The sequence below is a fragment of the Drosophila eugracilis genome, unplaced genomic scaffold (assembly GCF_018153835.1).
Source record: "Drosophila eugracilis isolate 14026-0451.02 unplaced genomic scaffold, ASM1815383v1 contig_90, whole genome shotgun sequence".
NCBI lineage: Eukaryota > Metazoa > Arthropoda > Insecta > Diptera > Drosophilidae > Drosophila > Drosophila eugracilis.
The window spans coordinates 2,562,657-2,577,665 of record NW_024573812.1 but is presented as its reverse complement, the minus strand read 5'-3'; the positions used below and the strand labels follow the sequence as shown (position 1 = coordinate 2,577,665).

Sequence of the window (15,009 nt, the reverse complement as noted above, 5' to 3'; positions counted from 1 at the left end):
CTCACACATACAAACACCCACTCACAGTAGGATATGTCTGCATCCGAGCGGATGCACTCCCTCCAGTCAGAGGAATTGTACTTAGGCTAGAGGAAGCTAAGTGTTTAAATTATTGTATCGATTTATATACATATTTACCGTACTAATTAAAGTTAATATAACGAAACAGGATCACATTGTTCTCAATGATCGGTTAGTGAATGATCGCGGGGCTTTAGGCGTACCCACAGACCACCGGATGCTCTCAGTGTGATACGGAAAGTGGCTTCAACGGTCGTTTTCCCAGAAACAGGGAGCAACTGGAAACTGCGTAGCAACCTGGAGACTATAGTCTTGATCTCCATAATGGCAAAACGGTTACCAATGCAATATCTTGGTCCAGCGCTAAACGGAATGAAGGCGTAGGGATGGCGGTTCTCCGAATTTTCTGGTGAAAATCTTTCCGGTACAAACTTCTCCGGATCGGGATAAATGTGGGCAAGACGATGGGTGGCATAAGCACAGATAAAGACATTGCTACCAGCGGGCAAGGTGTGCTTTGCCAAACGCACTTCCTCACCAAGTTTGCGGGCAATCAATGGGACACTGGGATAAAGACGCAGTGCCTCTTTGATGCACATCTCCATGTAACGCATCTCGTGCAGGTCAGTCATCGTGGGTGCTCTATTACTACCATCAAAAATTGATTCCAGCTCTTGGACACAGCTATCTTGACACTCGGGATTCTGGGTCAGCAGGAAGAGAGTGAAGGCCACAGCTGCGCCCACTGAATCCTGGCCAGCTAGCATGAACGTGCAAGCTTCGTTGACGATATCCTCCTCCGTAAAGTCCGGATTGCTCTCGGAGATTTCGATCATATGGTCCAGCAGGCACTTTCTCTCGCCATTCCCATTATTATTGTTTTGGATCTGACGGCGTCGCTGAATCATTTGGCGGGTGAAATCGTTTAGACGCTTCTTCTGGTTCAACTCATCGTTGGCCATCTTGGTCCAGTGGTAGATTCCGTCCAGCAGCAGCCAAGGATGGGTAAACCGCGTAGGCATCATAATCTTGCCCTGTCGGAAGGGTGAGTCCTCCATTATGTCCGCATCCTTGCCCCTCTTTATTATTGGCACACCCAAAACGGCTTCTGTAAATGGTTAAGAGATTTAACAAGGAAATAATTTAGTAAATCCCCTAGAGACCCACCATTTAGAATGTCCAGAACGCAGTTGTTCACGTATTTGGCAATGTTTATCTCTGTGCCTACGGCGGAGGCATCTAGATTCTCATATAGGGACTGCGAGGCATCCACAAAAGTGTCTATAAACTTCTCCAACAGGTTGTGATGAAAGGCAGGCTGAATGAGCCGGCGATGATTGCTCCACTTGGAACCACTACTGGTTATCAGACCATCTCCCAGAAAATTGTGCATCAGCCGGTAGAAGAAAACCTTATTGGTGTGCTTCTTAGAGGAAAGTATCACCTGCAGATCCTCTGGCTCCAGTACGGCAAAAAAGGGAAAGAGAAGAACCCAAATCCTTACTAGAGATCCATATAGATCAAAGGCCTTGCTTGCACATTTGCGCATCACTATTAAATAAATATAATTTAAATTTATTTCTAAAGAAAGTTTGAAGGTGAGCTCTTACAGTCCTTATCCGTGACCAGCATGCAGTTGCCCAAGAATGGCAGCGATGGTGGACCCGTGAGTCTTAGCGAAAGGAGCACCGATCTCAAATACGTATTCAGGGTGGCATAGAAGGTGTATATACTCAGACTGATCACCAGAAGGATCAGGATTGAGCACAGCTCTGATTTGGTAGCTCGTTCTAACTGTGGAGAAGATATACATAATGGCAAGTCAAATGGATAATTAGACATACTCATGGGTCAATATTTAGTTTGCTATCGAGAACTCAAGCTCTTGAACGCACTTCATCAGCTACGCACTTTTCGGCGTATTTGGAGTCTAATTAACTAAGATCTCGGAGCACTTAGATATTCGAACTTGGATGCCAGTACTTGCCCTTGCCGCGTGTCGCAAGTTTTCGGCAAACAAACGCTATCGTAATCGCAACGAAAGTATAAGTTATGTATCTAACTGCGGTGTGAATTGCTTGGGCCAACACGGCGTATGGGCGATGCCGTGCGATGCGATGCGATCTTTGGCATCGATGTAGATATGACAACGCGTACGTGTGTCTAAAAGATCGATTAAAGCACCTCGGGTCGTACGTGTTGGTGTTTGGTGCTTTGGTTTTTCGGCACATTCGAGTCAGTGGTGCAACAGGTTACGATGAGCACAAAAACATGACAAATGATGATCATCAGCCAAAAATCCAGGGACAGGCTTTTGTTGTCCAGTTCCCACACAGACATGCCTTTCAGCACCCCACACCTTTTCCCCCTATGTACCCCATTGTTCTCTGTCATTCTTGAGAAGAGTAAAAGCCCCAGATCATTAGCCAAATGCGACAGGTTCCATGGCCAAATGAAACCACAAATGACTCAGATCTCAATGATTAATTTATTACTTCGGAAGAATCTGCAAACCATGGGCTACAGTTGATATAATAGTTATTAATCCAAAATAAAACCATTAACCGAAGGGTATTCTGGAGTAGTTACTATGCAGTTATTAGGATAACGATAAGTTCTATCATTCTTACCGTTCGTTTTGTCGAAAAATCGAAACAAAAAGGTTATCACAAATGATAATCCTAGTCCCCTTCAGCAACTTCATCCTCATAACCCTCGGGCAAGGCATTCACTTCGGCATTGTGAAAGAAGCTCTTATTGCCGTCACCCCATGGAAATCGCTTGGTCCTGCGCCTCAAATACTCATACTTAGCGAATGGCTCTCGTTCGACGTGTTTGTGTCCGGAAAAAGCGTTTACGGCGCACAGGACAATGGCCGGAAGGGCCAGCAGGAAGGTCACCCGCTTCCACAAACCAGCGGTATTGGCGGGCATGTTGCCCAATTGCCGAATATCCAAGTTCGGCATGAATCAGGAAAATCACAATTTATTCTGAAGTAGTTTCGATAGGCTTAGTTCAGGTTTGGCAGCCCTGACGGACCAAATCAAGATACTGTAGACTGAAATCCAATTTAAATCTGATCCATAACGCCCACGCCTACTGCTCGAAATATAGTTTGCAATTAGGAACTCTCAAGGGGATCCAACACAAGGTCCAACAACCTCCCGTATCTTTGTTTAATCAGCTAAATGTTTGACCAAAAACCATTCAAGCGTCTAGAAGGCTTCCGCTCCACTCTGCGGTTACTTCTATTTCTTTACTTTAATATTATTTTATTTATATTTTTTGGGCACGGCGTATCCAGGCTGCGAGGTGTGCAGAACCTGCGTGTTTGCTTGTCAATTGGCACTTGGTCTCTAATAAATACACATCATGATTATTTCCCACTAATTTCATAAATTATCATAATGGTCTTCCGAAACGAGATGCTACTTGCTGAGACGGCCTGCTTGAATCTAACGCCCCAAAGTAATTCCGGTTAAAAATGTTTCACGTTTAAGATGCACCACAAAAACAGGTGAGATAATTCAGTTGAAAAATTAATGGATTTATATCTTTAGTTCTAATATCCTCAAACTATAATAAAGTTCTGGTTACTAGGATCGTTATTTGACTTCTAATAGGTTGGCCATTATGTAACTTCCTTTTCATATGTTCATATATCTAAATCCTTGGCAAACATTTGCTCATAAGTTAAATATTAGATTAGATTTTCAATCCCTTGATATTTCCGAATCTTTTCGTTTTTTCAAAAATTTTCTTCTTTAGTAATTATTTGTATATCTTTTCTCACTCACCACTTTTTCCACAAACATTTTCAGTCACTTTTTTTAAATCCGTTTAAAAATATTTTTCTAAATATTTATTCACATCTAAAGTCCTTGCCACAAACACTTGTCTGAGCCGTACACAGACGGTCAAGTCGATAGAAGGGTAAATCCGTGTATTGGTCTTTTTATCCAGAGTCACATCCGCCGACTGATGAGCTGCAAATGCGGGACCTCCGTTGGGCGGCATCTATTTATAACCGTTTTGGACCGATCGAGCTCGGCTTAAACCCGCCGAAAAAAAGATGCGCGGCACAAAATGCTTCCGAGCGTACGTGAGGCCGGACCTGAAGCTCTGCCTCCGTCCCAAATTCCCCCCTGTAGCCACCACGTCCAGATACCCCCCTAGAGTATCGAGTATAAGTAGTAATTGCCAACTAGTCGGCACTCGAAGTGCTAAGTAGCTAGAAGTAGAGGTGATGATGCTGGATACCCCGACCAAGTGGCATAGCAATTAATTATCCGTTTTGTGCCCTCTCTGGATCTCCGCTTGTTTGATGTACCCAACTACCCTATAGAGTTGGCCCTACGACTCTAAAAGTGCCACTACAATCTCAACAATTTGAGTGGAGATCTCCAGACGCGTGCCCAGTGGATTGAACTTTGCTCAGAATTTTTCAATCCGCTAGACGGGCTTCGTCAAGATATTGATTACATCAATAATTTATGTTTACAGTTTTGTCGTCAGATTTTGCGTATTACCATACTCAAGCTTTTAACGTCATCATAAATTCCTAAAAATTATAAATATTTGGGAATTATTTCCGCGAAAGTTCTGTTTACAATAGCATCTTATTCCAATATTTATTTGTTTGCGGAACTCGGATGTTCAAACTTTTTTATTCATTCACTAAAAACATTTTGATTTGCGGATAGGTGATAGGTGAAAGATATTTTAAGAGATAATTCTCACAGCTTTACAGGAGTGCCGACCCCGATTCCCTTACCTTATCTCCAAATTTTCCATATACACGCCTATTTCTTTCTTTAAAGACCCCATTAAGTAATTGCCTTATTTTAAATCGTTATGAACGCTTAAATTATTATTATGGTTATCAACGTGATTAGACTATCGTTCTACTGTTTGTACTGTATGGGTTTTTGTGCACCATCGATTAATATAGTAAAATAAATCTCTGCCTAGCTTTAGGACGCCACTTATCTGGTGACACGATTCCATGGATTTCGCGACTAAGATTACAGCTTTAGGCTAGACATCTTCGTCAGTGCTGACGAGTAAAGTTCAATGGTTAATGAAATAGGGCCGATCAGTGAGTCAACGGAACGATTTGCTGATAATCCCCATTGGTTTCCCCTTTACTAGCCAATTGACTTTCTTGTGGCTTTCTTGGTCAGTTGGTCTTTAGAAGACCACCGCCCAGTTTATAATGGATATAAAACGTATTGAGCTGTGTAGTCCTATAAACTTTACGATATCGTTGCAGAATTTTATGAAAATCCAAATTACCTATCGGGGATGATCGCTAAATTCGTCGGTTTGGTGATAAGTGATAAGCAGGTGACTTTAAACCTATATAAGAAGGCCAAATCGAACCACTTCTTATGATTTGAAATGTCGCTGTGCTTGGGATTGTGTCTATTGGGTCTATTTGGCCTGGTCATCCTTTCGGAATCCGCCTCTATAAGCCCTCACATTGTGGGTGGCGATCAGGTGGACATTGCGGACTATCCGTACCAGGTTTCCGTTCGTCTAGAGACCTATATGCTGCTCCACATCTGCGGAGGCAGTATCTATGCCCCAAAAATTGTGATCACTGCCGCCCACTGCATCAAGGGACGTTATGCTTCCTACATCCGGATTGTTGCTGGTCAGAACTCCATTGCCGATCTGGAGGAGCAGGGCGTAAAGGTCAGCAAGTTGATCCCCCATGCCGGATATAATAAGAAGACATATGTGAATGATATTGGTTTGATTATCACCCGAGAGCCCCTGGAGTACTCTGCACTTGTACAACCCATTGCCGTGGCTTTGGAGGCACCTCCTTCGGGAGCCCATGCTGTAGTGAGTGGATGGGGCAAGCGTACTGAGGAGGATGAGGCTCTGCCCGCCATGCTCCGTGCAGTTGAACTAGAGATCGTGGAGAAATCTACCTGTGGAGCCCAATACCTCACTAAGGACTACACAGTTACAGACGAGATGCTTTGCGCCGGATATTTAGAGGGTGGCAAAGATACGTGCAATGGTGATTCCGGTGGTCCTTTGGCCGTGGACGGAGTCCTGGTGGGAATTGTGTCCTGGGGCGTAGGATGCGGCAGAGAAGGATTCCCTGGTGTCTACACCAGCGTCAACTCCCATACAGCTTGGATCGAGGAGCAGGCAGAAGCATATCTCTAAAGCACTTAAAAGAATTTTTAACCTAAAAGCGAACAAATGAAACGAACAAATTATTACTTTACTACATTAATAAATTCCAAATGAGCATTTAAAAGTTTTTAATTCGATATTTTTGCAAGAATTTAATTACATCAACATTTAACGAATTTTCTAAATTCACATACCATTTTAAGAAAGGTTAGAGATCGTATTTGTGCAGTAGATAGCAAAAATACGTTACAAGTCATTTTTAAATATTACCTTTTTAACAGAATATTAAATATATATACAGATTCTTCGCATCTTGTACTGGATTTTATGGTTCCAGATCTTTAGTATAACCCACACACATAATGAAACCTTAAAATTTAAAAATATAAAAATTCACCTACTGTTTTTAAGCTAAGAAGTATACTTTTGGTATTTTTAAGTCACCGGTATTTTTAAGCCCCTAACGAACGGTCACACTAATAAGGAAATCTAGAGTATTCGTGAAAATTCTGCATACGGAAAACGGAAAATCCCAAGCAATTAACAGTTTATAAAAAACCACGAAAATGTCTTTATTCGGAGCGCTGATGGGGGACTTTGATGACGATCTTGGTTTAATGAAGTAAGTACAAAATGCTACGATATACTGGAAAATCATGCGGTTCTTGTTGAAGCCCCATTTATTTCCATACGTGTGCATTCAATGACGCCTTTTTAGGGCGTGTAAAAACAGAAAACCAATTGCAGAATGAAATGCAAGTCAGTAATTGGCCCATAATTCCCGAATCCATGTCAATTAAAAACCAAAAAATAGTAATAAATAGCGTGCCAAAACTTACATTATCCATCTGAGTGGGCATGCATGTGTGTGTGTGAGTGTGCAGCATGCGTGAAGAGAAGACGTAATAATCGATAATTTGAATCGAGAGACCGCAGGGAAATGCAATTGGAAAACGGCACTCACAACCGCTTTTTCAAAGGTTTCCCCCTGTCACTCGGTTTTCAAATAACAGTCCAACCACAAAGTGACCCATGAAATTCCTATCGGACCTTATTTTTTATTATAAAACAGCAGGCTATGTAGTGGCCTTTATCACTTCAAAACTTTGATATCGGGCTGCAAATTATTTAGTTTGGCTGTGGCAAAAACTATTTTTAGGCTCAGTTCGAAATGAATAACAAACGTAAAAAAAAATCACTTAGTAATCGTGGTAATCGCGCGCAAATGGAGCCCGAGTAATACAAATCTTACTCAAATCTTACAAAGTACTCATCTCTACTTTCCAGCAATCACATGAACCACACAATGAACGCGATGAACATGCAGATGCGATCAATGAACCGCCTGATGAACACCTTTATGCCGGATCCCTTCATGCAGGTATCGCCCTTCGATCCAGGCTTCCAGCAGGGCGCCCTAATGGAGCGTCCGCAGATGCCGGCCATGCCCGCCATGGGACTCTTCGGCATGCCCATGATGCCAAACTTCAATCGCTTGCTAAATGCTGGTGAGTATATAAGGTCTTCCCCCTCAAGGTACCTCTTTAAATTCTATTGCATTTCAGATATCGGTGGCAATCCGGGCGCCTCCTTCTGCCAAAGCACCGTGATGACCATGTCCTCGGGTCCCGACGGACGCCCGCAGATCTACCAGGCCAGCACTAGCACCAAAACCGGTCCAGGAGGTGTTCGTGAGACTCGCAAGACGGTACAGGACTCGCGCACTGGTGTAAAGAAGATGGCCATTGGTCATCACATTGGTGAGCGGGCCCACATCATTGAGAAGGAGCAGGACATGCGCTCCGGACAGCTAGAGGAGCGCCAGGAGTTCATCAATCTGGAGGAAGAGGAAGCTGAGCAGTTTGACCGCGAGTTCACATCGCGCGCAACGCGCGGAGCGGTACAGTCAGGACCTCGTGGAGGTGCGATGCAGGCAATCATGCCCGCCCGCCCGGCGGCTCATACCTCAACGTTGACCATTGAACCGGTGGAGGATGACGACGAAGATGATGACTGTGTGATCCAGGAGCAAACGCCAGTTCGCTCCTCCGCGGGCCGGCACTATTCCACTGCACCAACGGCACCGCTGAACAGGTGAGTGTAACGGATAATATATATCAATTTCTATACCTAAGTCCCTGTCCCGTGCGCGTGACTGTGTAGGATTAGCCAAATAGCACTTGCTGAAGCCCAATCCAAAAAGTACCCCCAACTAACCACAAATCCTGTCACACAACTGTTGCTAAATTGAAACGTTTGTATTTACTTGCAGATATAATTACTAAATCTAAAGTACATACAGTATATTTTACTAACTATCCGATAAAACTGAAAAAGAATTGCATACTATAAATTTCTGCTAATTACATTCCCAACTGCGTTCAAACGAAACGAATCGAATCGAAATCATATAATGCACAGAGGTAGGCGGCAACTTAAGCTCTCAAAATCTTTCGTTTGTTCCGTTTTCGTTTTGCCCAAGACTCCTTTCGTTCGCCATGATCTCACCCACTCACAACGTACAAAATCCCCGCGTTGAATGAACTGGATTGCCAACTAGCATAGCCCCGAATCCCAAAAGTATTGTTGTAATCTTTTCCAACTTTTCTTCGAATCGATTCCATACTACGACAACAACGACATCGAATCAGTGGCAACATTTCAACAACAGCAGCAGCAACATCTTCGCCAGTTACCTACGATATAAGCAGCGGAAACAACAACAACTACGTGAGCTCTCGTCGTTCGTACCTGCGAAATGGCCATGGTCATGGGCATGGCCTCGCCACGCCCCGTCGCCCACTCCGGACGCCCCCATCCTCGCCGCTGGCCACGGTATCCACTGCTCCAAGGTTTGTTTAGTTGAAATCGGCGGGAGCCGGCGATTTGGGTTTTCACCTAGTAACATAGACTACGTTAGCTTTGAACATCATCCAAATATGCTTGTTAAGTCCTAACCAAATCCGTATTCGGAATACCGAAGTTCATTACAAGAGTTTTGTCGTCCGACTTAAAGTTCAAATAAGAAAAATTTAGGTGTTGTTTATTATCAACACTCTTGATTTATTTGTAAAGATTAATTGACTTCAATTTTTTAAAGCTTTACATGTTCCTATTATTGTTTTAGAATTCGACGTAGACTCTCTGGGTAGCCACGATTTGATCTTGTAATATACCATTTAACCCAGTGTATTAACGACATCTCGATCTCTCTTCTCTTCTCCATCAACATTTTGTACTTTAAAAATCATGCAGAGACTGGCGTCTTTATAATTCACGGTACCACCGCAAGTAGAGCGGAAACCGTACCACAAACATAAACAGAAAACTTTATGCTAATCCAGATAATAATCATATATAATCAAAACAACGACGAGAAACACTTTCGGCGGGCCTCGACGTAACCACATGCACCACTACTAACTGAAGGCGCCACCAACGCTACGCTCCGTCTCATCGCCACAAGAACTTCGAACCAGCAAAACAACACCACATCTCCGTGCCGGCAGCGCAACATAACGGCCACAAAGCTACGTGTAAGGCCGCACTTTCCCACACACACCTAATTCTCTGTCTGCATACTCGCATTTTGACCCGCCCAAAAGTGCCTCGCCAATCCGTAATCCGTAGTCCACAATCGGCGAGAACCACACTCGACGATTCCCCACACTACGCGACGATCAATTGGCCATCGACGCTAATCAAAATTTTAACGTTGTTGCTGCTGCTGTTGCTGCGCCTCCACTAACGACTCTACGCGCGAATCCTACGACTCCATTACTAGCTTGCCTCATATCACTCATCATTGCTCTTTTGACCTTATCTTCCCATCATTAAATTTTCACTTGCGTTCCAATTGGCCTATGTACGAATGATTATGTGTATCTTATGTTTTGTATACATTGCCCAAAGATTTGTATGTAATAATATTAATTAATATATATTTTTGCTCCTCATATAGCATTCACACACATCCCTATGCCGCCAATCCGAGGCGCCATCAGCGCTTGAAGCATCAGCAGCACACGGAGGACGACGAGGCTAGCTCCTCTAAGACGAGCAAGCGCGGCAAGAAGTAATAGAAGCAGCGTGATTAGCTCCATACCAACATCTTCCAAACCGCACACTCACAACCACTGGGAAGCAAGCGTTGGTTCTGTTCCAGAGCATCTTTATGTTACAGCAGAATAACCATTTCAAATATTGTAAACCTTTTTCTTGAGTTGTTCTGTTATATGAGACAGCCTCACTTTAGCATTACACATTTGGCAAGTTGATGCTTTTTTGATGTCCACACTGGATATAGATCAACTAGCTTGCACTTACTTAAAACAAAAAGGACTATTCAACGCCGAAAGCATTACACTCTCACATCTAATCGAAAAATTCAATGAAAGTAATGAAAAATATATGGAAATCCTAAATATAAGTTTGAATTATTTGGTTAATTCTCAAGTTTCTAGATTTCGTTAGCAACTAAGCTTTAAATTACGGAGACCAAATCCTGATAGATGATGATTCAACGGCTCCAAAACCATAGAAAACTATAATTACCATTTACCAATTCCCCAATACATGTAATTCGTAAGGCTTAAGTAAATGTTGATGTGAATTTAATTAAACGGTAATTACATTATATTAGTGAATCCAATGCGTTCTACTTAAACAACTTAACGGGGATTAAACTAAATATCTGACTAGTCCACCATCTCCATCTGCGTCTCCTCAGATTCCCGCCAGTTTCGTTGCACCATCTCAACCAACTGCTTCCAAAATATTGTTTGCCGCATGTAATTAGCCAAGCAAGCTAAGATGAAGGCCCAGGACAAGCCCAAATAGTAATCCGTTTGCACAATGGGTACATTGGATAATGGTTCTCTTTTTGTCCGATTAAGGATGTCCGGATGAATCGCTTGCGGATCCACGGTCTTCACATTGGTATGCCTCATGATAAACCGCGCAAAGCTGCGTTTCTCAGAGTCTGACCACGACGGATCGTATTTGATGAGGGGCCTACCCTGGTGGAATATCATCAGAGTGGGCAGAGAAACGATACCGAACTCGGCATTGAAGCGTCCAAACTCGTAGGCATCTACATAGGCGATAGGCAGTGTGGGAAATAGATGCGGCAGCAGGTTCATCACCGGGGCCACACGGGCGCACTCCAAGCTGGAAGCGGTGCAAAAGTGGACCACCACACAACTCCCCGGTTCGTGGCGCTTGGTGGCATTCCCTACAGGCTTTAAGAGACCGACGATATCTTTGGCGCTACGCATTATCAGAAGTCCCGGCTCGGGTGCTGTTTCATTCTCTGGAGGATCCTGCTGTAGGCACTTGATCAGAATAGGTGGTTTCCGTACCGGAGGAAGCTGTGTCAAATGCAAAATGTGCTCGTCATCTGGAGCACAGGTCCGACGATCCTCCAGAAGCGCAAATGTCTCGAAACTGTATTGGCATTGGCCTCGAGAAACTCCCAGAGAATCCGATGTTCCATTTGAGTAGAGTCCAAAATAGTGGAGGGCACTCAAAAGTCCGGATAGTTCCGCCTGTGCCTGTGCGGCGCAAACCACTACGGGAGTCGAGAATGTTATTCTTCCAAAAACGACTTATTGTCAAAAATAACTCACAAAATATAAACAATAGATTTTGGTGCATTTTGTCGATGGTTTGACAGCTGTAAAATTAGTAGGCTGTAATATGATAATCGAAAAATCTATGCAAAATGCTTGCTTTTAAATATAAAAAAACTCAAGTTGAACTGCTTGCCTAGGTGTGACTTAAGTAAATTTACTTTATTTTAAAACTATTAGGTTATAAAGTAAAGTAAAAATTAACAAAAATTATAGCTAATGATATATTTTATTCCCAATATTTTTTACTTAAATTTAAAAAAAAAGTATTTTGTACTATTATTAAAAAATAGAGTTCTTTAGTGAGTACTGCTTTAACGTTTCCATTGCCCCACATTCGTGTGGCACCATCTCAACCTCCGGTCACACTGTCACTGGGATCAATAAGTTTACTTTTCTTCTTTTGCCTTGTTTTTATTTCCCTTTGGCGTTCGCTGGTGGTTCCGCTGGTGGTATTACATCATTGGAGGGTGAGGATTCGGGTCCGGCCAGCTAATCCCAACCAGTTGCGACACGATGACGGAGCTGCACTTGGAGCTAGAGAGTGTCCGCCTATCGACATTCGGGGAATGGCCCCTGAATGCCCCCGTCTCCGCTGAGGATCTGGTGGTCAACGGATTTTTCGCCACGGGTAACTGGCTGGAGGCCGAGTGCCACTTTTGCCACGTTCGCATCGACCGTTGGGAGTACGGTGACCAGGTGGCTGATCGCCACCGTCGCTCTTCTCCCATATGCTCCATGGTACTGGCCCCTAACCACTGTGGCAACGTTCCGAGGAACCAGGATAGCGACAAGGAAGGCAACAACGTAGTGGATAGTCCGGCATCCTGCGCCTGTCCCGATCTCCTGATTGAGGCCAACCGCCTTGAGACCTTCAAGGATTGGCCTGTAAGTAACCAACTTTGGAAACCCTCGCTTTCAATGCGATTGCTTGATGTATGATTCACCAAAGCGTGATCTTTTTAATTACAACAGGGCTTCAGTTTCAAGCTGAGCTATAAATACATACTTATACTTTTACGTACTTGATAAGCTGCATTAACAGTCCTATGGGAATCCCAGCCGAAATGAATACGTTAATAGTTACTCGGAAGTTAAATTCAAATTTATTTAACACTTAAGCATTTTTTTAATAAAATTGTTCTACTTTTAGAATCCCAATATCACTCCTCAGGCTCTGGCCAAGGCTGGGTTCTACTACTTGAACCGCCTGGATCATGTTAAGTGCGTATGGTGTAACGGAGTAATCGCCAAGTGGGAAAAGAACGACAATGCATTCGATGAGCACAGACGATTCTTTCCACAATGTCCTCGGGTACAAATGGGTCCACTTATAGAATTTGCCGCTGGAAAGAACTTAGACGAGCTTGGAATCCAGCCCACTACTTTGCCGTTGCGTCCAAAGTACTCCTGTTTAGAAGCCAGAATGACAACCTTTTCCGATTGGCCCATTGCCAATATCCAGCCTGCAAACGCGTTGGCTCAAGCTGGTTTATATTATCAGAAGATTGGCGACCAGGTGCGCTGCTTTCACTGTAACATCGGTCTGCGCTCCTGGCAAAAGGAAGATGAGCCGTGGCATGAACACGCCAAATGGTCGCCAAAGTGCCAATTTGTTCTGCTAGCCAAAGGTCCAGCCTATGTAAAGGAAGTTCTCGATGCAACGGCAGCCAACGCCAGATCCCCACCTGCCACTGCACCGGCTCCATCGCTCCAGGCAGAAGCACTGATGGACGAAGTCCCAGCCAAGGAGGCCCTGGCATTGGGCATAGATGGAGGAGTTGTACGAAATGCCATCCAGCGCAAGCTCTCGAGTTCTGGCTGCGCATTCACCACCCTCGACGAACTACTGCATGCGATCTTTGATGAGGCGGGCGCTGAGGCTGCCTTGGAGGTGCGCGAGCCACCCGAACCGAGTGCGCCATTTCTGGATACATGCCAGGCTACCACTAGCAAGGCGGCAACGGTGCCACCATGGGTGTGCGATTCCATCCCAGCCAAACCGCAGGCACCTCCAGTTGCTGAAACGTCCAAGATCACGGACCAGCTAGAAAAGCTGTCAGTGTCCACACCAAATGGCAACCTGTCATTGGAGGAGGAAAATCGTCAGTTAAAGGATGCACGCCTCTGCAAGGTGTGCTTGGACGAGGAGGTTGGCGTAGTTTTTCTGCCTTGCGGTCATTTGGGTAAGTCGATAAAGTACACTCCCATATATAATTAATTTATCTGTTGCTATCCTGATAGCTACCTGCAATCAGTGCGCCCCTAGCGTTGTAAATTGTCCAATGTGCCGCGCCGATATTAAGGGATTTGTTCGCACGTTTCTGTCATGAATCGGATTTCCACACCTTACCGAGTTTATCAGCTAGTTGTTAAGCGTAATGATTGATTGCACCCACACAAACTACTACAGAGAAGTTCAAATAATCCGGTGATTACCTAATGAAATACCTTTTATTGTCTACTAAGTACTTGGCCAACTGCAGCTATTTGTTTTTACCCTAGCTACTGTTGTAAGTTGTCGTTACTAACTATCGTCTTGTGTCCAAGCGAAAACCTTTTAGACCCGACATAAGCTCTAAAAGGACTTTATATTGATAGACAGCTCTCTATTTCACACTGAAAAGGGTATCAATGCTTCGGCACGACCGCAGATCACTTATTTCTTGTTATCATACTCTTATTAACACATATGTATATGTATTTTTGTTGATCATGTTTATAAGCCGCTGATAGTAAGGTCTACACACAACTATATGCAAAATGCAACCGCAAAATACGAATATATGTATATGTAAATGTTAAACGTGACTTTTGTTAATTGGTGGGGAAAATATGATGACTGTATTGCTATGGTATCACAAGAAGTGCGTTTTTTATTATTTATCTTAATTTTTGGATAGGGCAAAGTGAAAGTATGAACAAGAAAAATGTATATGTTATATCCATTTATCTGAATTATTCAATTATATTTGTTGGGATTACGCGTGATTAAGTACATGAGACATATTTAAAATCTTTATGTTGTTTTACATTTTTTTAAATTATACAAGTTGGTTCTTATGTTTTCAATATTTAATATATTTAAAAAAAAAACATATCTTAAAATATTTCTGCCAGTTAAACGGTGCGAAATTTGAAAAATATTTAAAAATAAATAAATAAATTTAAAAGAACCGCCAAGTTTTCTGAAGTCGATTTGTTC

General features: G+C 43.3%; 6 protein-coding genes across 13 annotated transcripts; 3 read left to right on the top strand and 3 right to left on the bottom strand.

The window, feature by feature from the left end:
* Positions 1-61: 61 nt before the first annotated feature.
* Positions 62-3,999, bottom strand: LOC108112498 (probable cytochrome P450 4aa1). Its single transcript, XM_017222377.1, has 4 exons — positions 3,819-3,999; positions 1,632-1,815; positions 1,189-1,572; positions 62-1,129 (listed from the first exon to the last, which is right to left on the bottom strand). The coding sequence occupies exons 1-4, from the start codon at positions 3,834-3,836 to the stop codon at positions 183-185; spliced, it is 1,533 nt and encodes a 510-aa protein (XP_017077866.1). The 5' UTR covers positions 3,837-3,999; the 3' UTR covers positions 62-182.
* LOC108112501 (cytochrome c oxidase subunit 6A1, mitochondrial) lies at positions 2,491-3,102 on the bottom strand. 2 transcript variants are annotated; one of them, XM_017222381.1, is made up of 2 exons: positions 2,652-3,102; positions 2,491-2,609 (listed from the first exon to the last, which is right to left on the bottom strand). In XM_017222381.1, exon 1 carries the CDS (start codon positions 2,985-2,987, stop codon positions 2,703-2,705), a length of 285 nt encoding a protein of 94 aa, XP_017077870.1. In that variant the 5' UTR covers positions 2,988-3,102; the 3' UTR covers positions 2,491-2,609; positions 2,652-2,702. The 2 variants fall into 2 exon arrangements, with proteins under 2 accessions (XP_017077870.1, XP_017077869.1); XM_017222380.1 differs by having other exon boundaries at positions 2,491-2,597; positions 2,652-3,097.
* LOC108112500 (trypsin alpha-3) lies at positions 3,321-6,291 on the top strand. Its single transcript, XM_017222379.2, has 2 exons — positions 3,321-3,538; positions 5,294-6,291. Exon 2 carries the CDS (start codon positions 5,422-5,424, stop codon positions 6,202-6,204), a length of 783 nt encoding a protein of 260 aa, XP_017077868.1. The 5' UTR covers positions 3,321-3,538; positions 5,294-5,421; the 3' UTR covers positions 6,205-6,291.
* Positions 6,292-6,630: 339 nt separating this feature from the next.
* Positions 6,631-10,820, top strand: LOC108113067 (myeloid leukemia factor). 7 transcript variants are annotated; one of them, XR_001772696.2, is made up of 6 exons: positions 6,631-6,796; positions 7,462-7,682; positions 7,740-8,268; positions 8,826-9,026; positions 9,430-9,710; positions 10,136-10,245. XR_001772696.2 is itself a non-coding variant. In XM_017223506.2 (5 exons), exons 1-5 carry the CDS (start codon positions 6,741-6,743, stop codon positions 10,251-10,253), a joined length of 1,125 nt encoding a protein of 374 aa, XP_017078995.1. In that variant the 5' UTR covers positions 6,632-6,740; the 3' UTR covers positions 10,254-10,820. The 7 variants fall into 7 exon arrangements, 4 of the variants coding, with proteins under 4 accessions (XP_017078995.1, XP_017078997.1, XP_017078994.1 ...); XR_001772695.2 differs by lacking the exon at positions 6,631-6,796 and adding an exon at positions 7,278-7,410; XM_017223506.2 differs by lacking the exon at positions 9,430-9,710 and having other exon boundaries at positions 6,632-6,796; positions 10,136-10,820.
* On the bottom strand, positions 10,766-11,881 carry LOC108113068 (thioredoxin domain-containing protein 15). Its single transcript, XM_017223509.1, has 2 exons — positions 11,802-11,881; positions 10,766-11,743 (listed from the first exon to the last, which is right to left on the bottom strand). Exons 1-2 carry the CDS (start codon positions 11,827-11,829, stop codon positions 10,872-10,874), a joined length of 900 nt encoding a protein of 299 aa, XP_017078998.1. The 5' UTR covers positions 11,830-11,881; the 3' UTR covers positions 10,766-10,871.
* Positions 11,882-12,156: 275 nt separating this feature from the next.
* On the top strand, positions 12,157-14,610 carry LOC108113252 (death-associated inhibitor of apoptosis 2). Its single transcript, XM_017223800.1, has 3 exons — positions 12,157-12,692; positions 12,958-13,990; positions 14,049-14,610. Exons 1-3 carry the CDS (start codon positions 12,321-12,323, stop codon positions 14,135-14,137), a joined length of 1,494 nt encoding a protein of 497 aa, XP_017079289.1. The 5' UTR covers positions 12,157-12,320; the 3' UTR covers positions 14,138-14,610.
* Positions 14,611-15,009: the final 399 nt, after the last annotated feature.